General features: G+C 42.9%; 1 protein-coding gene across 1 annotated transcript in view; it reads left to right on the forward strand.

Moving 5' to 3' along the window:
- Positions 1-11,632: 11,632 nt before the first annotated feature.
- Positions 11,633-25,689, forward strand: part of CRLF1 (cytokine receptor like factor 1) — a 53,747-nt gene continuing 39,690 nt past the window's right edge. Inside the window, exon 1 of the mRNA XM_087952728.1 lies at positions 11,633-12,015. Coding sequence (XP_087808854.1) covers positions 11,961-12,015 — 55 coding nt within the window. The 5' untranslated portion in view covers positions 11,633-11,960. The remainder of the gene's footprint in view (positions 12,016-25,689) is intronic.

The following is a 25,689-nucleotide window of genomic DNA, read 5'->3' on the forward strand; positions in this document are numbered from 1 at the left end:
AGGAATAGGGATAGGATAGAATAGGATAGGAATAGGAATAGGGATGGGAATAGGAATAGAATAGGAATGGGATAGGATGGGATGGGATGGGATGGGATGGGATAGGATAGGAAGGATAGGGATAGAATAGGAATAGGAATAGGAATGGGAATAGGAATAGAATGGGATGGAATGGGATGGGATGGGATGGGATAGGGATAGGATAGGGATAGGAATAGGAATAGGAATAGGGAATAGGAATAGAATAGGAATAGAATAGGAATGGGATGGGATGGGGATGGGATGGGATAGGAATAGGATAGGAATAGGGATGGGAATAGGAATAGGATAGGAATAGGAATAGGAATAGAATAGGAATGGGATGGGATGGGATGGGATAGGGATGGGATAGGGATGGGAATAGGAAGAAAGGAATAGAATAGGAATAGGGATGGGAATAGGGATGGGATAGGAATGGAATAGAATAGGATAGGGATGGGATGGGATAGGAATAGGAATAGGGAATAGAATAGAATGGGATAGGAATAGAATAGGAATGGATGGGATGGGATGGGATGGGATAGGAGGATAGGGATGGATAGGAATAGGGATGGGAATAGAATAGGAATAGGGAATAGGATGGGATAGGAATAAGATAGGGATAGGGAAGGATAGGATGGAAAAGGATGGGATGGGATGGGATAGGAATAGGATGGGATGGAATAGGATAGGAATAGAAATAGGAATGGGATAGGAATAGGAATAGGAATAGGAATAGGAATAGGAATAGGGATGGGAATGGGAATAGGAATAGGAATAGGATGGGATGGGATAGGAATAGGATAGGAATGGGATGGGATGGAATGGGATAGGGATGGGGATAGGAAAAAAGGAATAGGATAGGAATAGGGATAGGGATGGGAATAGGATGGGATAGGAATAGAATAGAATAGGATGGGATGGGATAGGATGGATGGGATGGGAGAGGGATAGGATAGGGATGGGATGGGATAGAATGGAATGGATGGATGGGATGGGAATAGGATGGGATGGGAATGGAATGGGATGGGAATAGGAATAGGAATAGAATGGGATGGGATAGGAATAAGAATGGGATGGGATAGGATGGAGATGGGATAGGGATAGGGATGGGGATAGGAATAGGAATAGGAATAGGAATAGGAATAGGAATAGGGATGGGAATAGGAATAGAATAGAATGGGATGGGATGGGATGGGATGGGATAGGGATAGGGATAGGGATAGGGATAGGAAAAGGAATAGGAATGGGAATAGGAATAGGATAGAATAGGAATAGAATAGAATAGGATGGGATGGGGATAGATAGATGGGGATGGGGATGGGATAGGGATAGAGGATAGGAATAGGAATAGGAATGGGATGGGAATAGGGATGGGAATAGGGATGGGATAGGATGAATAGGATGAGGATGGGATGGAATGGGATGGGATAGGGATAGGGATGGGAGGGATAGGGATAGGGATAGGGGGATAGGGATAGGGATAGGAATAGAGGAAAAGGAATAGGGATGGGAATAGGAATAGAATAGGATGGGATAGAATGGGATGGGATGGGATGGGATGGGATAGGAATGGAATGGATGGAATAGGAATAGATGGATGGGAATAGGGATAGGAATAGGGATGGGAATAGGGATAGAATGGGAATGGGAATGGAATGGAATAGGAATGGAATAGGAATAGGAATGGGATGGGATGGGATGGGATAGGAATAGGAATAGGGATGAATAGGAATAGGGAATAGGAATAGGAATAGGATAGGATAGGATAGGGATAGGGATAGGGATAGGATAGGATAGGGATAGGGAATAGGATAGGAATAAGAATAGGAATAGGAATAGGAATAGAATAGGGATGGGATGGGATGGGATGGGATGGGATAGGGATAGGGATAGGAATAGGAATAGGGATGGGAATAGGGATGAATAGGAATAGAATGGATGAATGGGATGGGATGGGATGGGATGGGATAGGATAGGAATAGGATGGGATGGGGATGGGAATAGGGATAGGGATGGGATAGGGATAGGGATAGGAATAGGGATAGGAATAGGGAATAGGAATGGGATGGGATGGGAATGGGATGGGATAGGAATAGGAATAGGAATGGGAATATGGATGGATAGGGATAGGGATAGGATAGGAATATAGGATGAAAGAATAGGGAATAGGATGGGATGGGATGGGGGATGGGATAATAGGAAGGATAGGAATATGGGATAGGAATAGGGATGGGATAGGAATAGAATAGGAATAGGATGGGATGGGATGGGATGGGATAGAATAGGAATAGGAATAGGAATGGGATGGGATGGGATAGGAATAGGAATAGGAATAGGAATAGGGATGGGATGGAATAGGAATAGAATAGGAATAGGAATGGGATGGGATGGATGGGATAGGGATAGGGATAGGAATAGGAATAGGGAATAGGAATAGGAATAGGGAATAGGGATAGGGGATGAGGGAATAGGGATGGGATATAGGAATAGGATGGAATAGGATGGGATGGAATAGAATGGAATGGGAATGGGATGGGATGGGATGGGATGGATGGAATAGGAAGGAATAGGAATGATGGGATAGGAATAGGAATAGGAATAGAATGGAATGGGATGGGATGGATGGGATGGGATGATAGGGATAGGGATAGGGATAGGATAGGATAGGAATAGGGATAGGATGGAAAGGAATAGGGATGAATAGGAATAGAATAGGAATAGGATGGGATGGGATGGGATGGGATGGGATAGGGATAGGAAAAGGAATAGGGATGGGAATAGGGATAGGAATAGAATAGAGGAATAGGGATGGGAATAGGAATAGAATAGGGAATAGGAATGGGATGGGATGGGATGGGATGGGATGGGAATGGATGGGATAGGAATAGGGATGGGAGGGATGGAATAGGAATAGGGAATGGGAATGGGATGGAGATGGATGGGATGGGATGGGATGGGATGGGAATAGGGATAGGAATAGGATAGGATGGGATGGATGGGATAGGGATAGGGATAGGGATAGGGATAGGAAAAGGAATAGGGATAGGGGAATAGGAATAGGAATAGGAATAGGAATAGGATGGGATGGGATGGGATGGGATAGGGATAGGGATAGGATGGATAGGAAAAGGAATAGGGATGGGAATAGGAATAGGAATAGAATAGAATGATGGGATGGGATGGGATGGGATGGGATGGGATAGGATGGGATAGGAATAGGAATAGGGATGGGAATAGGGATAGGAATAGGAATAGGATGGGAATGGGATGGAATGGGATGGGATAGGAATGGGATGGGAATGGGATGGAATGGATGGGATGGGATGGGATGGGATGGGATGGATGGGAATAGGAATAGGAATAGAATAGAATGATGGGATGGGATGGGATGGATGGGATGGGATGGGATGGGATGGGATGGGATGGGATAGGGATAGGGATAGGAAAAGGAATAGAGATAGGGAATAAGGAATAGAATAGAATAGAATGGGAATGGGATGGGATGGGATGGGATGGGTGGATTAGGGATAGGGATAGGGATAGGGATAGGGGAATAGGAATAGGGATAGGATAGAATAGGAATAGAATAGGAATAGAATGGAATAGAATATGGAATAGAATAGAATAGGAATAGAATAGGGAATGGGAATAGGATAGAATGGAATGGAATAGAATGGGATGGGATGGGATGGGATGGGGTGGGGTGGTGGGGTGGGGATGGGATAGGGATAGGGATAGGAATAGGGATGGGAATAGGAATAGAAAATAATAGGATGGGGTGGGTGGGTGGGATGGGATGGGATAGGGATAGGATGGGAATAGGAATATAGGATGGATGGGATAGGGATGGGATAGGAAGGAATAGGAATAGAAATAGGATAAGGATGGGAATAGGAATAGAATAGAGTAGGATGGGATGGGATGGGACAAAATCAAATCGAATGAATAGAACAGAGTTGGAAAGGACCATGGAGGTCTTCTGTCCAACCGTGCATACCATTTCAGACAAATGGTTATCCAATCTTTTCTTAAAAACTTCCAGGTTGGAGCATTCACAGCTCCTGGAGGCAAGTTGTTCCACTGATTGATTGTTCTAAATGTCAGGAAATTTCTCCTTAGTTCTCGGTTTGCTTCTCTCCTTGGTTAGTTTCCATCCATTGCTTCTTGGCCTGCCCTCAGGTGCTTGGAGAGTGGCTTGACTCCCTCTTTCTTGTGACAGCCCCTGAGATATTGGAACATTGCTATCATGTCACCCCAAGTTCTTCTTTTCATCAGACTAGACCAGTGGTCCCCAACCAGTGTGCCAGGGACCACTGGTGGTCAGCGAGAAAATTTTGGTGGTCCTCAGAGAAATGTTCCCTCAAAAACAATTAATCCAGGCTGCGTGGGAACACAAGGCTTTGCTGCCCATGGCCATGGGAACACAAGGCTTACATCGCTTGCATTGCGAACAACACGAGGTAGTGAGGAGAGGGTGGAAAGGGCGGAGGGAGGAACTTGCCCCATGTGCCTCACCTGGCCACCGGGCTGCTTCATTCCGCTTCTTTCTTCTTCTGCTTTTGGCTGCATGCAAGGAAAGCAACAAAAGTCTTTCTTTCTCTCCCCCAAACTCTGCCAGAAATGAGTCTTTGGGACCCTGCAAGGCTTCCTGCTCCAAAAGGCTGCGGCGGCCCAGCAAGTCTCACAATGACTCATTTTTGGCAGAGTTTGGGAGAGAGAAAGAAAAACTTCTGCGACTTCCATTGCTTTCCTTGCATGAAGCCAAAAGTCTCTCTCTCTCTCCCCCGCCCCCGAGAATGGAGCTGGAGACGGTATTCTGTGATCCCAAATAAAGAATGATCAATCGGTAGGAAAACGGGGTGGGGAATTTTCCTGCAGGCTTTTTTGAGGGATTTTCCCAGGATCTCCAGTCTGTGGGATTTAAAATGATGAGTTTGGTGTTCCCTGAGGTCCAAAAGGTTGGCGACCTCTGGACTAGACAAACCCAATTCCAGCAACCCTTCTATATGTGTTTTAGCCTCCAGTCCCCTAATCCTCTTCGTTGCTCTTCTCTGCACCCTTTCTAGAATCTCAACATCTTTTTTACATCATGGTGACCAAACGTGGATGCAGTATTCCATGTATGGCCTTACCAAGGTATTATAAAGTGGTATTAAGACTTCACTTGACTTTGATTCTATCCCTTTGATTTTGCAGCCTAGAACTGCATAAACATAGGGATTCTCCCCATCCTTCTCTCTCTCAGTCTAGGAAGAAGAGAAAGAGAAGCCACATCTGAAAAACGTGCCATTAGAATTGCAGGGAATTGTCCAGTCAGTCACCAGAAATCAAGATCTCCTTGAAGATACAACAAAAGGAAAAAAAAACCTACCCATGAACAGCTGAATCCAAACATACAGGTAGGTAGTTCTCGACTTACGATCATAACCAAGCTCTAAATTTCCATTGCTAAGTTAAGTGAGTTTTGCCCCGTTTTATGACCTTTTTTTTGCCACAGTTGTTAAGCAAATGATTGCAACTGTTAAGTGAATCATGTCATTAAGCGAAGCTGGCTTCTCCCCATTGACTTCGCTCATCAGAAGCCAGCTGGGAAGGTCTCAAATGGTGATCAAATGAACCTGGGACTCTGTAGCCATCATAAACACATGCCAGTTGCCAAGCGCCTGAATTTTGATCACGTGATCATCGGGATGCTGCAACGGTGATGTGGAAAATGGTCAGAAGTCCCTTTTTCAATGCTGTTGTAATTGCGAATGGTCACTAAATGGAAGTTGGAAGTCAAGGACTACCTGTATTCTGTCCTTGGTTTGGGGACCAAGAATAACATAGCATAACAGAGTTGGAAGGGACCTTGGAGGTCTTCTAATAATTCAACCACCTGAGTTGAATTAGAGATGGTGGGATACCTTTTTGGGAGGAGGGAGGAGGGCCTTTCAGTCCCTGTAATTTTGGGGGCAGATTTTTCAGAATGTTTTTTTTGCCCTTGCCTGCTTCCTAGTACAGAGGAACTGAGAGTGGCCAAGTTCATCCATCTGACTTCACATCGAAGGTGGGACTAGAATCCCCACTCTCCTGGTTCCTGGTATAAGGCCTTAGGCCCAGGGGTGTCAAACTCAAGGGTTTAGATCTGGTCCCTTGGGCCCGCTCTGGAAACAGCAAAGGACTGGCCCACGGTGCCTCTGCTGGAGAAAATGGAGCTTGGGAGGCCTGCGTGCACCCGTCCCGGGCTCCGTTTTCTGTCACAATGGCCTCCTGCAGCCCTCTGCCAGTGAAAATGGACACCAGGCAAGCCGCAAGTGGCCTCCCCAAGCTCCGTTTTCACTGGCAGAGAGCTGCAGGAGGCCGTCGTGGCTGAAAATGGAGCCTGGGTGGGGTTCTCGCAGGCGAAAACAGAACCTCGATGAGTGACATCGATCTGGCCATGCCCAACCCTGGCTACGCCCTCCCTCCAGCTCCCCAAGGCCAAACACAACCCGTCAATGAAATTGAGTTTGACGCCCCTGCCTTAGTCACACCACCAAATCAACCCATCCCCCCCAAAAAAGGAATTAATTCCATGCAATTAAACTAGCAGGTGTGTTTTCTCCTCTTCAACCTCTCCTCCACCCTCTGTATGTCTTTGAAGGGGAGATTAGTCTGAAAGGTCCCTGTGGTGAACTTCCATCAACGCCATAATGACGGTGAGGATGCAACGACCGAGGAAGAACAACCTGAGTTGACTTTCAACCATTCATCTCGCCTAAGGAGATTCTCAGTCTTCAAGGACGAACGAAGGCAGTCCAGTTGCCTCTTAGAAAAGCACCTTTGGGACAGCCATTCAACTTAAGACATACAGGTAGCTCTTGACTTACGAACACAATGGAGCCCAACGTTTCGATGGCTAAGTGAGACGTTTGTCAAGTGGCTTTTGCCCCATTTTATGACTTCTCTTGCCACAGCTGTTAAGTAAGCTGGTTGTTCAATGAATCTGGCTTCCCCATTGACTTTGCTTGTCAAAAGATCGCAAAAGGGAATCACACGACCCTGGGACCCAGCAAAGGTCGTAAGTATGAGTCAATTATCAGCATCTGTTTAGGAGATAAACTATACAGGTAGTCCTCGACGTTATGACCACAATTGGGACCAGAGTTCCCATTGATAAGCAAGGTGGTTGTTAAATAAGTTGTGCCCAATTTTATGAGCTTTTTTTTTTGCAGTGGTTGTTAAGTAAATCACTGCAGTTGTTAAGTGATTCACATAGTTGTTAAGTGAATCTGGTTTCCCATGGTTGACTTTGCTGGTCAGGAGCCAGCTGGGAAGGTCACACATGGCAATCGTGTCCCTGGGATGTTGCAGCCATCATAAATACATGCTACCTTTGAAGAACCTGAATTTTGATCAAACATGACTGTACAGATGCTGGGATGGTTGTAAGTGCAAGGACCAGTCAGAAGCACCTGTTTTTAGTGCTGTTGCAACTTCAGTTGCTAAAGGAATAGTTGTACATCAAAGACGACCTGTAGAAAGACAGTTCAAAAGAATGCAAGCAGAATCTGATCATAGATACAGCAGGCATGATTAACATAGCCAGTTAGATGCCTTTAAAAGTTTGGAAATCAGACCATTTCCCTTCCTGCTTATTGATCTTGGGAAACCCAGAAGAATGTGTGCCAGTTACATTCTTTTGGGAAGTGGTGGCACAGTATTACACATGACTGTCTACTATTGACCTCACTCCTTTCCTAAGAGGTCTGTAGGGGTCGTGCATAAGCGCACCAATGTGCCTACCGTCCCTGTCCTATTGATTCTTTTTATTTTTCTTATATGTATCCATTTCATGTATTCATAACTATGTTTATACTAATACCTGTTATCTTATAATCACTTGACAAAATAAAATAAATAAACAAATAAGAAATGCACCCTCAAAACCACATACGGTATCTCTGAGGTCATCCAGACCATTCTTATGCAGTACCATACATGGTACAGAGGCATAGTCATTATTCTCTCACAATGTTCACAGAACACACTGGAGACCATGTCTATTAAAACAAAAACAAAAGCTGCATTTATCCAATCTGTGAAGTCTGATTCATGTTAAAGTTCACTAGTTTTCCCCCCAATCTAGTGTCTTGCAGAGGGATAGAATCAGGATCACATGAAGTGTTAGTACTACTTTATATTGCTTTGGTAAAACCGCACTTGGAATACTGCATCCAGTTTTGGTTGCCATGATGTAAAAAAAGATGTTGAGACTCTAAAAAGAGTGCAGAGAAGAGCAACACAGATGGTTAGGGGACTGGAGGCTAAAACATATGAAGAATGGTTGCTGGAATTGGGTAATGTCTAGTTTAATGAAAAGAAGGACTAGGGGTGACATGATAGCAGTCTTCCAATATCTCAGGAGCTGCCACAAAGAGGAGAGAGTCAAGCTATTCTCCAAAACACCTGAAGGCAGGACAAGAAGCCATGGGTAGAATTAACCAAGGAGAGAAGCAACCTAGAACTAAGGGAAAAAAACTTCCTGACAGTTAGAACAATCAATCAGTGGAACAACTTGCTTCCAGAAGTTGTAAATGCTCCAACACTGGAAGTTTTTAAGAAGAGAGTGGACAACCATTTGTCTGAAATAAGCAACGGGTCAGACTAGAAGAGCTCCTAGGTTCTTTCCAATTCTGCTATTCTGTAATTCAACGAGGAAGAATCATGGCTCCCTTGACAATGAATCCTACAGAATGAATCATCATTCATTTTTCCAAATGCATAATTAGCCTCATTGGCTAATATATACTGTAGTTTGGTGTATTGTGCAAAGCCAGAAAATGGTTTAATTCAAGATATCTATGTTGTGGGAACACAATTTCTGTGTTCATTGAAGTATTCCATCATGTCTCAGAAAAGATTACTTTCCGAAGCTGGGATGAATCTTTCATACATAATCTAAGCGTGTTTACTGAAGCCAGACAAACACCACTTTCCAATCCAAGAAATCCTTAATTTTGCTCACTGTACATGTTAATCCTTTTGTGTAAGGTGGAGCCGAGATTCTATTTTTTTTTCCTCGAGGGGTGTGCTTGTGTGTGTTGCGTATGAGGAGAGGGTAAGTGTAATTGTTCCATAGCTAGCAGAATTTTTCTTTTTTCCCCAAATGATGGCACCCTTTCAAAAATCCTCTTTTCTGATTCTCTCAGCCAGCAAGAGCTTTTATTTTCCCTCTTAGGAATGGAGAGAGTAGCGTGGGATCAACAGACAGTTGAATTTTGCTTCAAAAACTGCTTAATTTTAGTTTGAAAAATGTACTATCTGGAGAACTCAATGGACAGGACTTTTTCCCCCTGATCTGAATTAGCATTGTGCAAACAACGAGAAAAATAAAAAAAAGGAAACTGCTCAAACTCTCAGAAAGTCTTATACTGTACATCCAATCAATATTATTTCTTGATAGTTATACTTATTTTATTAATTATTACTTACTAAATTTATTTGCAACCCATCTTGCCATGAGGAGACTCTTGCCAATTTTTTTCTTAGGAAATATCTTTTAAGAAGTTGTGGCTTCCTTATAATAAGTCATTTAAAAATATTTCTAAGAAGGGATGGGCAATAATGATTGTTACTGGATGAAAGACCACAAGGAAATTCCAAAGCTCTAGACTAGCCTGGGCGGTTGAAAATCACTCCAGAAGGAAAATCATTGTCTAAAACAACCTAGGACCAAGGAGAAATTTCCTGACAGTAAGAACAATTAATCAGTTCAACAATTAATTTCCACTAGAAATTGTGGGTGCTCCAACACTGGAGGTTTTCAAGATTGGACAATCATGGTAGGAGGTTGGACTGGAAGACCTCCAAGGTCCCTTCCAACTCTGTTATTCTGACTGCTATATACCTGCAAAACTCCCCCTGACCACAGCTGCCACCTGCTGCTTTAGCAGAAGCCATGGATCCAGGAAGACCCACGAGTTGCGGTCACATAGCAAAGTGTTTCTGAACAAACTAAGTGGATCTTGCCGAGATTCAGTCTGTGGGATCTCCCTGCCCTTGCTCTGGGTGGCAAGGTTCACTTAAATAGATCAATTTCATTTAAATCAAGCAGGAAACATTCATTTCCTTATAGTTTTGTCACAGGTGGACCTACCTATATAAATAGTTCTATTCTACAGATGGGCAACTATTGTAAAAGGTGAAAAGTTTAAAGGACAGTGAAAATTAGAATGAATGAATGAATGAATGAATGAATGAATGAATGAATGAAGAAAAGCAGAGAGGGAGGCAGGGTGGGAAGGAGATGGGAGGAAGGAAGGAAAAGGAAGGAGGAAGGAAGAGAGGGAAGGAAGGAGATGGAAGGAAGGAAGGAAGGAAGGAAGGAGAGGAAGGAAGGAAGATGGGAGGGAGGGAGGAAGGAAAGGAAGGAGAAGGAAGGAAGGAAAGAGAGGAAGGAAGGAATGGAAAAGGAAGGAAGGAGGGAGGAGACAAGGAAGGAAGGAAGATGGGAGGGAGGAAGAAGGAAGGAAGGAAGGAAGGAAGGAAGGGAAGGAAGGAAGGAAGGAAGGAAGGAAGGAAGGAAGGAAGGAGACAGGGAAGGAAGGAAGATGGGAGGGAGGGAGGGAGGGAGTGAGGGAGAGAGGGAGGGAGGGAAAGAGAAAGGAGGAAGAGGAAGGAAGGAAGGAAGGAGGGAGGGAGAAAAGAGGGAGGGAAGCAAGCAAGAACTAAAGGAAAGGAAAGGAAAGGAAAAACTTTTGATTCACACAGAACTCTTAGGCACTCTTGGCTGGGGCCTCCTCCTGCGTTACCTCAACCTGGCACCGCTGAACATGCCCGCCAAAGAGTTTTTATACTTCGCCTCGGGCAACAACATCATCGAGGCCATAAAGTACCTTTGAACTTAATTAGCTGGGGGAAGCCAGCCGCTCAGATGTCCAGGAACGGGACGGGGACGAGGAGGAGGAGAAACAATTGCGTGACTAGAGGGCCCTTTTCCTTTATTGTACCCGACGTCTTTGCGCCCGGGGAAAATAGACGTGTGTGTGTGTGTGTGTGTGTGTTTTTTGGGGGAGGGAAGACCACCTTTGTTGGGGGGTGTTTGAGAGCGCAGGCTGAAGAGGCGCATCAGCGGTCAAAACTACGCAGAGAGAACGGGCAGGCACGGGAGGGGAGCGCGGGGGGGGGGGCGGTCAGGAAAATACCGCACCCACGAAAGAAATCGCCTTCCGAGCCAACCGGCCGGGCAGACGATTCCTTCCCCTGACTCAGAAGCGCTCTTTGCAGCTGCCGGTTGAGTAAGAGGCAAAAGGAGGTCAAAAGAAGGGGGAGAAAAAAAGGGGGGAAATGAGTTGGAAATTGGGCATTGTTTTGTGCTTTTTTGGGGGGGGGGTGTTGATTCTGGATCCCTGCCGCCTTTCCTCTTGCGAATCAGAAAAAGAAAGAAAAAAAAAAAAGCAGGCTGGTTGTCCATATAGCAAAGAGTTGTGTATTGGGGGGGGGACCGGGTTGGGGGGCACGAGGTATTTAGCAAAGGCTTGTTCATTCCAAGTTCATTTCTCTACAAACCCCCCCAACCCCCAGCTCCACCAAAAGCCCACGGGGCGGGAAAGGGCGGGCAGGGCGGGGCGGGGAGTGCAAAAGGCATATTAGAGGACTTGTCAAGTTTGAACTGCTCAGACTAGCTTCGGATAAGCCCTGGTTTGCCTCTCTATAGAGGGGAAGGGGGGAACGAGAGTAGAAAGGAGAGAAGGAGCAAAAAAAAAAAGATTGGGGTAGAAGTTTAAAAAATACTCTCCCCCACTTTAAACTTTAAAGAAAACTTTGGCAAACTTTAAAGAAAACTTTGGGGAGCCTAAAAGATCCTTTAAAAAAGTGGGGGGAATAGTGTCCCGCCCCAAGTTATATAGATATATATATATTTTAAAAAAATAGGGTCACGTTTTGCGCCCCCCCAGCGTCGTTTTTGCGCCAGGATGAAACTTTTTCTCTTCTGCTGCTTCCTTGTCCTGCGAGCGGATTCCCGCAGCTGTAAGTAAGGCGCTCGGCGGGAACAACTCGCTCTCTCTTCTCTCTCGGACGGATCTCTGAGTCGAAGCCGTCGCTTTTGGGGAAATGGTGGTGGTGGGGTTTCCGAGGGGTGGGAGAAAGGGGAGAATTAAAAACGGGGAGGGGGCTTGGAAGAAGCAGGCAGGGGGAGGCCGTCGGGACGGGAGGGGGTCCCGTGGGGAGATGCCAAGCCCGGCGGGGGGGGGGGAGAGGAAGCCCTGCGTTTCATAAATATATATATATATATATAAACCAGCTGAAAATGAAATGCAAAGATTTGGCTTAATATCGGAACCGATTCCCTTTTGTCTGTCTAATCACACTTGGCCCAAATCAGGAACTCTACTATGTTCTTTCTGTTCAGGCTCCAACATTGGCACATGTCATTGTATAGTAATAACCATAATCATCATAACGCCAATAACCACAGTAATAATCATATTGGTGAAATCTTTTTGTTTTTGTTTTAAAAAAGGGAACTGCTGACGAACCGTAGATGTTCCGTTTTAAAAGCAGAAAAGAAACACGTCCTCTGCCCGCCATCGATTTTCTTTCGTGGGTTTCCCCCCTTTTTTTCCTCTCACAATTATCCTGGCTTCTATTGCTAATTCTTTGGTTATCTTTTTTTAAAAAAAATGCCTCTGGGGATTAATTTAATCCTTCCGCACCCTTCCTCTAGATCGGAGATCTCCGCCCCCCCCCCAAATTATAAAACTGCCTCTGTGTGTGTGTTTGTGGGTGTAATGTGGGTATTGCAAGGGAGGTGTTAAAAATTTGGAAAGGGGGGTATTTATCTCTCTTTAGAGAGAGATAGAAAGAAATAAAACTGCCTAATCAAATGCACACACAAACACAGTGTCTGTCCACCCGCCTGCCTTTGGATTAAGAAAGAGGGGGAGAGGAACGTTTTAATTTTAGATCTGAAAGTAGTGTGGGTTTTTTTGTTTTGTTTAAGGGAAGGTATTCAAATTCTAGGCGTCCTCTCTTATTTTTCAAGCCAACAACTTTCTGCTAAACTAGGGAGTCCAAATTGATATATGTATATATATCTCCATCTTCAAGTCTTCTCTAGAAAATATATATATAAATATATATATATTTCTTCTTCCGCTGCACTTCCAGATCAGAGTTAGACGCCTCTTGTACTTTTGGCTGACAGGAATATATATATATTCTCAACATGTCAGAAGTTGGGAAAAAATGGGCATCTAGCAAAACTCAAAATATGTGGGGGTAGGGAGAAGCTTACACACATCTTCTTTTTTAGAAAGTTTGCTCTGAGCTGATAGTGAAAAAAACACAATGTTCTTCTCTGGAATTATTGTTGGTGATACGTGTGTGCCAGGCCAGGGAGGAGGGAGAGAATTGTGAGTATTTAAAAAGCAACTTATTTAAGGAGGTAGGAAAAGTTTAAGGCTACCACCCAAAGGAAATTTTAGACTGTAAGATTTGTGGTATGTAAAATGTGGACATTGGAGAATTTTTTTTTATTTCTCCTTCTTAAACTAAGGCTCTGCAGTTATTAAATTATAGTAAATGTCTGGGTATATTAATTGGAGAGAAATTTTTCAAGCTTCCTTGTTTCGTGTATAAATTGGTACACTCTGAATCTTAAACCCCTTCTATTGCATTAAATCCAAAAATATTAAATCCAGGATATTTGCCCAATTGTTTTAGTTTTAACCATTAGAAAATTTTCTATCCTTGGTTTTAAGCAAATTTTTCACTCCAGGTCAGTTTTCATTCCAAGTCAGTCAGAATAATTAATTTTCCTTCTACATTTTTCTCCAGTCACAAATGTTTATGCCTTATAATGCTGGTCAGCTTTAACCCATGGCAAAAAGGATGAGCCAGGATTAGACTAGAGGTTTAACCAGGCCAACCATAAACATTGGCTAATTCTTTCAGCATTATGTATGAGGCTATCTTGAATTGGAGAGGGGACGTTGAAGTTAGATACAGACATGTGTTATAATGGTCAAAAGTAATGAAATATATCAAAACAGGGAGACATTAATAAAATAAATGATTTAAAAAACAAAACACAGAACTGCCCCATAATGAATGCAAGAAATGTTCTGGATTATGTAAGTCATGGGTGTTTATATCCAAAGCTATGTTTTCTCTCGGAGAAGGGAGAAAATGATTATTTTGGAAAAGAATTGCAGATCCCTTACTCTAAAAGGAGCACTGGTGAAGTCCCCCTATTCACCCATTCAATTCCTAGTATTTTAAATCCCACTGCACAGACCTCTCAAATAATCATCAGGGCCCCTTATGGAATAAAAGCTTCAAGTTATGTTTTCCTCTGCCTTAGAGTCATACTCGTTTCTGTACTGTAGACCTTTTCATGCAAAACTTGAGTAAAAAAAAATCTTATTCTTTTCGTCCTCTCTTTTTAAGAACATAAACAACCCACCACATTATTTTAATTAAAGGAAGTTTGTGGACTAACAAAGGGACATGTACGATCGCTAATTTCCCTCTGCCCTAACCAGAAAATTAATGGCACAGGATGATGGGAGATGCAGCTCACAAATATCGAGTTGTGATGCACTTCTGCATAGGAAATAGAGAAATAACCTCTTTTGCTTCTAAGGGAGTTTAAGGAATTTATATCTTACTCTGCAGAGTGGCCTTCCCAGCCTAGATATCTGCTGGAAACCACACCATGGATGTCATCTTGCACAGCACACAATTTATACAATTCTCAGTTGCACAGGGAAGAGATGACGTCCCCACCCTTCTGGCTCTCTCTCTCCCCCCAATGTGGTGCCTTCCAAACTTTTTTTCAGCTTTTGTTATTCCCTGCCTGTAACTGATTTGGAGAGGTGGGGGGGGGGGCTGCAACCAGGCCTTTGAACGGCTTTACTGCAAGGGAACAGGAATTTGATTAAATGCCCGGTCACTTAACAAGCAATTAATTAAATGCACTTAGTATGTGATGTTCCCACATTTTAATTCAGGGCTGGGTGATGGTTTTTTGCACACATTCCCCCAAAATTCTTGATTACACCGGATGTACGAAAGCAGCACCGGTCTGCAACTCTTTAAAGCAACTGCGTCTTTTCCCAGCATCACGTGGCAGCTGTCAAGGTTGCATGATTTCAGAAATCAGTGCTCCCCAGCACCTTTTCTGAATTATTCCCAAACTGTTGCACAGCTGTAAGGGAATTATTTTCTCTTCTGTTCCGATACTATGTATAGTGCGTTGGAATTATTTGGAAGGGCTCCAGGAGCTGCAACCAAAACCAGGAAGCCCATAAAAACATGCAGTTTTGCACCCTTTGCCCTGGCATATCAGACTAGAAAAAGTGGCCATAAATAATCCCATAGATGATGGTCGTAAACATAGACTTAAATCAGTTTGATTCCCTTTTATTGCACTCAGTTGCTTCACTTCCCCACCCATCTATTTATATGGAGTCATCCATTTATACAGGGAATTTTGATAGGAGTGGAAAGACTGGAGGAATCTCTGCCCTAAGGAAGTTTGAGGCCACATTTACTGTGGCTGTGTGTGTGTGTGTGTGTGTGTGTGTGAGGAGAGAGAGAGAGAGAGAGAGAGAGAGAGAGAGACAGAGACAGAGAAACAGAGAAAAAGAAAGGAGATAAGGAAAAAGCAAGAGAGAAAAGAACCAAAGAAAGAGTGAGACGAAGGAGAGAGAAAAAGAAAGGGAGAGAAAAAAGAAAGGAAGAGGCAGAAAAAGAAATATATAGAGGGAATGGGTGAGAGAGGGAGGGTGAGAAAAAAGAAAGGAAAGAGAAAGAAAGAGAGAGAAAGAGTATTGAAGTGGTAGCATAACAGTAGACAAAAAGCAAAAGATCTTCCCTAGGCTAAGTTAAAATGGAGTTGGTGGTTTGGAAAAACTTAATGCCTTATTTGCTGGAGCTGCAGCAGAAGAAAAATTAATTCCCCCCCCCCCACACACACACCTCCTGTCCTCCGTTAGGGAACTTTGTTTTGTTGGAAGAATCAGTCAAAAAAGGAAGCATGAAACAAAACAGAATGCCCAGTGATATCTTAAAAAACAACAATAGCCCTGAACACATCTGGCATCTCAAAATTTTATTTAAAAAGGCTGATCCTTTCGTAGATGTCCGCTTGCATGTACCAACCAGAGCAAGTAAATTCCCGCCAATTCTTCCCCGTTGGCTCCTGAGTTTTTTTTTGTTGTTTTTTTTGCAAATGCAGTGTTAGGCATTTGTTTCTGGAGAAAATGTTATCAATTCCCTTAGACAGGCAGGAGGGATGCTTGGCGAAGAGAAGCTAGACACACACTCAGACACAAACACACACATCCCCGCTCTTTATGTTTATATTTCCACTTAAAGGTGAGAAATTTGTCCAAGAAGTGATGTTTTTAGAGAGCACAATGTGTGCACAACAAAATTCTGGCTGTGCTCAGGGCGACTGGATACCCTCAGGCTAAAACGTTTCTCAGTAGAACATTTCCTTTGCATTTAAGGAATGAAACTTAATGCCTGAATAGGATAGGCAAAGAAGAAAAAAATAACTTACCTGTAGGGTAGGATTTTCACTGTGGGCTTGAGCCCCACTGTGGAGAATCGCAGCTGACGACCACCCCTTAAGCCCCTACCTCCTGAGCTCCAATATTTTTTATTTTTATTCTGAGGGTTTCTTTCTCTTCATTTGCATCAGCAAAAAAGATAGGAAAACAATTAAATATTTACCTAGGATTGAGTGGCCCAGCCTGAATACATGATTGGTTGTAGCAAACCATCAGCGTTTCTTTTTAATTTCTTGCAAACTGTTATATTCTGATGTTACCCCAAGCTGAAAATGGGAAGGATTTATTTTGAGATCTTGGATTCATTTTCAACTGTTTTCCGGGTTCTGAAAGGGTCAGGTTTGCACCCTGTTTCATCTAAATAGGGAATGTCCAACCTTGGCAACTTTAAGACTTGTGGACTTCAGCTCCCAGAATTCCCCATCCAGTCAGCTGTCTGCAAGGAATATAAATCTTTCCATTCCCCAGCATTCAGTCAGAGCTGAAGAAGCTTCTTGGATAAGAAGTGAAATGTCTTCAAAGAAAAAGTCCAGTTGCCTCTTGAAGACAACCATGACCTGGATGACTGAGAATCTCCGTAGACAAATATTCTTTAAAGATCTATGGAGCTGAGAGTAACTGGCCAATGTCAGGTTATACATTCAAAATGCCACAGAAAATGTCTGTATTATACTTGGGTTTGGGATAGTGTAGATACTCCTCGACTTACAACCATTCATTTAGTGACTGTTTGAAATTGCAATGGCACTGAAAAAAGTGACTTATGACTGTTCCTCACACCTAAATTCATTGCAGTATCAAGTGCTTGGCAGTCAGCTTGTACTTATGACAATTGCATGTGATTTGTGACCTTCTCAGCCAGCTTCTGATAAGCAGAGTCAACGGGGGAACCTGGTTAATGTCCATGTGATTCACTTAACAACTGCAGTGATTCGTTTAATAACCATAGCAAAAAAAGGTTGTAAAACCTGGCATGACTCACTTAACAACCATCTTGCTTAGTGCTGGAATTCCAGCCCCCATCGTAGTCATAAGTTGAGAACTACCTATACGCAATCTTTCTGAGGTCAAAGCCTAGGAGATGAGAGGCCTCTTCTTCTTAAATGAGGCCTGCAGGACAAAATAACTAACTTAAACTAACATTGAACAAATTTTACTACTCCTATATAGTTCGTAAGATAAGTTCTCATTGGTTCCTAGATATGTAATTCAATCGCCTCTCTCTTTGTCTCATTAAAACATACAAATGCCAGACCTTGAGTTGATTAGGACCAACAACAAAATTGGTTGCCTTCTGGATTCATAAGAGAACACGAATATTTTGCTCCAATGCTCCCGCTAGATTGCCAGAAAAATCTTTATTCTTGCCCAGCAGAAATAGGACAGGACAGAACAGAACAGAATACAGGTAGTCCTTGACTTACAACAGTTCATTTAGTGACCAAAGTTACAACAGCACTGAAAAAATGACTTGTGACCATTTTTCACGCTTATGACTGTTGCAGCATCCCCAATGGGGATGCTGTTGCGCAATCCCCATTATCGACATTCGGATGCTTGACAGCTTTCTCACATTTATGATGGTTGCAGTGGCTCTGGGTCATCCCATCACTTTTTGCAATCTTCTGCCAAGCAAGGGCAATGAGGAAGCCAGATTCACTTAACAAACCATGTTACTAATTTAACAACTGCAGTGATTCCCTTAACAAATGTGGCAAGAAAAGTTGTAAAATGAGGCAAAACTCAATTAAAATATTTCTCACTTGGCAATATAAAATTTTGGGCTCAATTGTAATCGTAGGTTGAGGGCTACCTGTAGAATAGAGTGGAGTGGAGTGGAGTGGAACGGAACGGAACAGAACAGAACAGAACAGAATAGAAAATATGGTTCTATGACTGGTGCTCTTCAGAACTACCGGTTTGACAGAGGTGGACAGAACCGGTAGAATCCCACCCCTGCTTACGACCATTGCAACATTCCCATGCGGTCACATGATCCAAATTCAGACCCTTGGCAGTTGACTCATATTTATGACAGTTGCAGTGTCCCAAGACCATGTGATCATCTTTTGCAATCTTCTGACCAGCAAAGTCAGCGGGGAAACCAGATTCATTTAACAACCGTGTTACTAACTTAACAATTGTGGTGATTCACTTAACAACATGGGGCAAAATTAATTTTAACAACTATCTTGCTTAGGAATGGAAATTTGGCACTCAGTTGTGGTTGTATGTTGAGAACTATCTGTATGTAATTCAGCCCAAGGTCATTCTTCTGTTGGCCAAGACCATTAACCCTTGTTTTGCCTTGCAGTGCCAAGACAGACCAATTTCCCGCCCCCCTAGTTTTGGGATTATCAATGAACGCATGAATGAAGGAATCAATCAATCAATCCAGAATGCCAATATGTACAGCTGACGGATGGGAGCCTGTTATTTTTATCTTTTCCTACCATCTTTATTAACTTCTTACAATTATTGTGGGTAACTTCCACCACAATTTGCACTCGGCACACTCCAGATCACAGCAAGTGTGCATACTCCATTTAAATGAGCTAGGAAAAAGCATAGCTTGGGGCTTATTTATAAAATAGCAGCCAACTTCAAAAGTAATTAACTGGCAAAACGAGGATAAAAGGCAAGTAGGAAGACTGCACGACGTGAACAACAGGCAAGAATTTAAATGATCTGTACATCACCAGACTGTTCAGAGCCACTGAAATAATACTGAGAGTAATTAGCATGGATTACCTCAAAGGGAGTGGCTTTAATTATCCCAGCCTTAATCCTTGTATATGCATAACTGCAGCGGAATAGAAAAGGAAAAGAGGACACCAGGTGATCCCTCTTCTATTCAAAACAGGAAGGAAACAATTTGGTGGATATCCAGCAGATAAAAGGAAAGAGATAAAAATGTGGAATATATATATCTTAAAATGAGCTTAGCATTATCAACCAAATAAAAGCAAATCCTAACCGGTATAAGCCAGGAAAACGTGCTTGGCATTTTCCCGTACATGAAACACCATATCTACTTTTCAACATTTATTCAGTTTTCTGCATTCCCAGGGACGAAATGACAAAAGGAGGAGAGTTTCCCCTAAAGCATTAAATACAGGCTGTCTTCGCCTTACGGCCACAATTGAGTCCACAATTTTTGTTGTTAAGTGAGACATTTGTTAAGTGAGTTTTGCCGCATTTTTGGGAAGCTGTAACCATCATAAGTATGAACCAGTTGCCAAACATCTGAATTTTGATCACATAATCATGGGATGTTGCAAAGGTCCCTGTCAGGATTCCAGCACTTGCCCTAATTAAATCATGATTCTCGAGCCAAACTTCAAAAAACTTCAAAGGATTTATTAGAGGCGACATACTGGCAGTGCCCTGTATGAAGCCAACTCTGGCATACATAATTTACAGTCACCTGTGGCCCTGTTTCCCCCTTCCCCCCCGGGTGTCTCATAAACCAGATTCTCCAATTAAGCATGTTCACAGGCTGGGTGTCATCATTCATGTTCTCCAATTAAATATATTCCCTGGCAAAAGGTGTTTTAGTTACAAACTTTTAAAGATAAGAGTGGGAATGTACTTTCGATTTTCAAACTGCTACACTGCTCTTCCAGATTTTCTTCCTCCCCCTTTTTTATGGCAATTACTAAAACAGGCATAGGAACTGTGAAAAAACAGTCATAAGTCCCTTTTTTCAGTGCTGTTGTAACTTTGAACAGTCACTAAACGAACTGTTGTAAATCAAAATGCAACTTCAAAACTTGGAAACTAGGTTTCTAAGTAGCTTTTAGGGGGGGTCCCTCAAAATTTCAAAAAGTTGCTAAGCAACTAGCTGTAAGCTGAGGACTTCATGTATGCTAGACCATCACTGGGGTGTCCGCATCAAAAAAGTCAAGTTGCGACAACTTGTGATTCAACACACCTGAAAAAGGGCAGGCTTGAAGCCTGCATTTTGGGTTACCATTTTGACTTTTTTGCCCTCTCTCCCTCCTTCCAAATAGAGAAGGACCTTAAGAGTACAGCTTGATTTCTCCCACCCAGTCAATAAAACAGTCTGGCTGCATCTTTGAGCTGTTTCTGTTTCCCAAAGTTGACTTCTCTTTATATTGTGCGAGGATTTTGAAGCCGGTGAATATGAGCTGGTGGTTGAGGTTCTGTTTGTGTGGGTTGAATTGTTTGTGTGATTTTTATTCTTCGAGTTTATTTTGTTTTACATGGTTCAGTCTAAGCCACTGTTTTGCATTGTTGTAGGAAAGCACTTGCAAACACAGCAGGAGGGGGGAATAATTATTTTAAAATTTAAATATAAACTACACCAGTCACCTGGTGCACATTTACAAATAAACCAATTCCAGAATTGATTCTGTTTCATGTGGAATATGATTGTAGACACCACTGTCTTTTTTTATTACGGGGCAGAAGAAGCCAGGGGAAGAAGGAATAGAAGCTACAGTTTTTACTTGAATTCTTGTTGGTGTTCTGCATTGCTACATTTTCCTTTTCAGTGTACAGGTAGTCCTCAACTTACAACAGTTCATTTAGTGACTATTCAAAGATAAAATGGCTTTTATCTGCAACAACTTTTGCATCATCCCCATGATCACATAATCTAAATTCAGATGCTTGGCAACTGACTCATACTTGTGACAGTTGCATGTCCTGGGGTCACGTTTCTGACAAGCGAAATCAATGGGGAAGCCAGATTCACTTAACAACCGTGTTACTACCTTAACAATTGCAGTCATTCGATTAACAACTGTAACAAAAAAGGTTGTAAAATGGAGCAAAATTCATTTTAACAAATGTTTCACTGAGAAACGTAAATTTTGGGCTCAAGTGTGGTCAAAGACTACCTATATTGATTTAAGTTTATGAACTTGAGCCAAAGAATAATAATTCTTTATTTCTGTTTGCCACCAAAATTATCTTAGGTGGATGGGTGGCTATAGAAGTTTGTGAAATAAGGAATGAATGAACGAAAAAACAAATGAATGAATGGCATGACCTTCCTATTTATTTTCCTTTCTTTTATACACAGTTAAGATGCTGTGACAACCAGAAAATGTAGCAATGCTTGGAATGGACCCCTTGCTTGGCACTGTAAAATAAACCTTAAATGATATAAAAATCAATGTAGTCCTTGACTTACAACTGGTTGCTTAGTGACCATTCAAAGTTACAACAAACCTCTCCAAGGCTACTTCCGTTGGTGTTCAGAAGCTTGCATTTTCAGCTGTTTGCAGCATCCCATGGTCATGTTATTGAATCAGAGTCAGAATTGAACTGGAAGGGACCTTTGAGATCCTCTAGTCCAGCCCCCTGCTCAAGCGGGAGAACCTATACCATTTCAGAACAAGTGACTGTCCAGTCCAGGGGTGTTAAATTCTATTTCATTGAGGGATTCTACCAGTTCGGACTGGTTTGGGTGAACCGGATGTTGTTTTCATCTGGTTCACTGAACCGGTATTTGAATTGACCAGCTGGCCCCGCCCACCCTGCCGCTGCCCTCCCAGGAGTCTCCACACGGCCCATTTTTGATACAGGTAAGTGCAGGGTCCGCGCGGAGGCTCTGGGAGGGGGAAAAAAAATAGGCCTTCTGGAAGTCTGGAAACGGGCTATTTCTGGCTTCCGGTGGGTTTTCAGAGCCTGGGAGGCTATTTTCGCCCTCCCAGGAGCCTGGGAGAAGCCTCTGGATCCTTGGGAAGGCGAAAAACGGCTCTCTTGGAAGTTCCAGTAGGCCACGCCCTCCATGGCCACGCCTGCCCAGCAACCGGGCAACGAACCGCTTGCTGGGATTTTTGAATCCCACCCCTGTAATTGAGGGCCACATCAGGGTTGTGTTTGACCTTGGGGAGCTGGGGGCGTGGCTAGGGTGGGCGTGGCTAGCTCGATGTCCCTCATCGAGGCTCCGTTTTCTGCTGCACCGGCCCATTTTCAGCCACGACGGCCTCCTGCAGTGCTTTGCCAGTGAAAACAGAACTCGTGGAGGCCATATGCACTCTGCCCGGGCTCTGTTTTCACTGGCAGAGAGTTGCAGGAGGCCGTTGTGGCTGAAAAGTCGGGAACCCGGGAGGACTTTGCGTGGCCCTCTCGAGCTCTCTTAGGGGGGGGGGGGGGGGGGGGGGGGGGGGTTGTTTTGCTGGTAGAGACACCGCGGGCTGGTCCTTTGCTGTTTCCAGGGTAGGCCTGTGGGCCAGATCTAAGCATCCAGCAGGCCGGATCCTGCCCACAGGCCTTGAATTTGACACCTCTGGTCCAGTCTATTATGAAATAGGCAGACGCCATTTCAGTCATAACTCGAGGACTACCTGTCTATATCTGCCAGTTGATTGAGGAATGCTTTGTTTCCCTTAAAGAGGCACCTTGAAAGAAAAATCTGCTTTTCCCACATGTTGGAATACCATGTGTAAAAAAAAAGAGCACAAAGACATTGTTATAGCAAGCTGCCATTTTAGAGCTCTGTGCAACTTTCCTTGGCTGGGTTACATTTGTTGGGAGACGGGAAACCGAGACACCCCCCCCCCCCCCAAAAAAAAGAGTCTCCTTTTCCATTCTTCATTCCCATGAACCTCCCAAGTACTGGGCTCCGAACACCTGGATTAGTTTGAGCGAATTCCTTCTCTTTACTGAGGAGGTCATAAGGCCCCAATTAGCAGACTTGGCCAATTCCCCAGTTCAATCAGGCTGTCTCAGGTATTACGACTCTTTCAGACCTGGCAGAGAATATAGCGTGGTCCCTCGGGAGGAGCAAGAAGGAGCATTTGCATGTTAAAACTTTGCCAGCGTGCGCACAGATTTCAGTCATGCTGATTTGTAATGATCCTGTCATTTAACCTGGAAATAAGGGAGAAACTTTCTGACAGTGAGAACAATCAACCAATGGAGCAGCTTGCCCTCGGAAGCTGTGGGAGCGTTTTATCACTTGAGACTTTCAAGAAGAGACTAGACTGCCATTTGTCAGAAATGGTGTAGGGTCTCCCGCTTGGGCGGGGGGGGGGTTGGACTAGATGACCTACAAGGTCCCTTCCAACTCTGATTATCTGTTATCTGTTATCAGCAACCTTGAATCGGCTGCCTAGAGGCAAATCTCTGGATTTTTTTTTTGAAAGTGGGTTGATTTGAACCAAGAAGAGAAGAAGGAAAAATATGTGTAGTTTTAATTCCATCAGGGGATCTGTCTACTCTAAAAACCCCAACAGAAGCCAGATTCCTCTCAGGAAGTCCACTAGAAATTTATAATAATTAGGGGTGAATTCAATATTGGGGAGACTCAGGTTTAAAATCTTACAGGATGACCTGTTAGCAAAATCGGGTTGGAGAAATGCTGCTTTTTGACCTGCTGATTCACCCAATAAAAGTTTCTTCCATTATTGTTATTCTGCTTCCTCACATAGTCAGCCAGATGTTCAGACTGGATTCGGCATTTTAATCCACCTATTGAGTCCTTCCCAAGGACCTGGGATGTTGTTGTTCCATAATATTCAGGTATCGTTGCAGGATGTCAGCTATTCCAAGTTAGGCTGCCTTTTGCAATTGACTGATGGAGAGAATTTGTCAGTGCTGATGGTTTCCAAGTGATGCTCCAGTTGTTTTGCAATTGTACCTGAGGTGTGTGATAGTGAGAACAATTGATCAGTGGAACAACTGGCCTCCAGAAGTTCTGAATGCTCCAACACTGGAGGTTTTTAAGATGAGATTGGACACCCATTTGTTTATAATGGTATAGGGATTCCTGCCTGACCAGGAGGTTGGATTAGAAGACCTCCAAGGTCCCTTCGAACTCTGTTATTCTATTCTATTCCATTCCATTCCATTCCATTATTCTAATCTATTCTATTCCACTCCACTCCACTCCACTCCACTCCATTATTCTATTCTATTCTATTCTATTCTATTCTTTTCTATTCTATTCTATTCTATTCTATTCTATTCTATTCTATTCTATTCCATTCCATTCCATTCCATTCCATTCCATTCCATTCCATTCTTTTCCTTTTCCTTTTCCTTTTCCTTTTTCTATCAGTCTTGGGGCTATCTTTCTTTTGCCACAATTGTTCTACAGGAAGTCCTCGACTTACAACTGTTCAAAGCTACAGTGACACTGAAAAAAGTAACTGATGACCATTTTTCACACATACAACCTTTGTGGCATCCTCATGGTCACATTATCAAAACTGGGAACTGGGTTCATACTTATGACCGTGGCTGTGTCCCAAGGACATGTGATCCCCTTTTGCGACCTTCTGACAAGCGAAGTCAATGGGGAAGCCAGTGTCACTTAACAATCATGTTATCAATGTATCTGCAGTGATTCATTAACACCTTGTGGCAAAAAGGTTGTAAAATGGGGCAAAATTCACTTAACAAATGTCTCACTTAACAACATAAATTTTGGGCTCAATTGTGGTCATAAGTCAAGGACTACCTGTATTTCTATTTGCAGTTGGTTGTTTTTTGTGATCTTCTCCAGTTCTTTCTCTTCTCTTCTGCTGCTTTCGAGTGCTGCCACTTCCACTATCCAGTCTTTTTTTTATCTTTCTTATCGACAATTGTTAAGCCTGGGGTGTTCTATTATTATTACATTTATAGGCAATGTTAATGTAATAATAATAATACTTTATTATTACTTACTTGTAAATAATATTTACAAGTACCGGTAAGTATCTGTGGAGATTCTCAGTCATCCAGGCCATGGTTGTCCCAAAGCTGCTATTTCAAGAGACAGCTGGACTTTCTGGTTTTTCTTTGAAGACGTTTCGCTTCTCATCCAAGAAGCTTCTTCAGCTCTTGGATTCACAGTTATAAACTGAGGACTACCTGTACTTAAATAATTCTTCGGTGCTAAGTAGTCAATAATTTCTGGTTGCTTTTGAGAGTTTGAAGTGACAGTCATTTCTAAATTCCACCTATGTCCTGAATGAAGAATTGTATCCATTTGTTTTAAATAAGAGGATGCTTTTCAATAAAATAATGAAGAACAATACAAAGCATCCACTCCACTGGAGAAGCATCAAAACTGACAACTTAAATCAATATTTAAAGATCAAGCCCTAATTTGAAAAGCCTGGGATTTATTTATGTAGTTTTGGGGGGAAAAACGATGAAGACCAAT

Source organism: Notechis scutatus, chromosome 1 (genome assembly GCF_049901735.1).
Source record: "Notechis scutatus isolate UNSWTSFEM ecotype Mainland chromosome 1, rNotScu1.2, whole genome shotgun sequence".
Classification (NCBI taxonomy): domain Eukaryota; kingdom Metazoa; phylum Chordata; class Lepidosauria; order Squamata; family Elapidae; genus Notechis; species Notechis scutatus.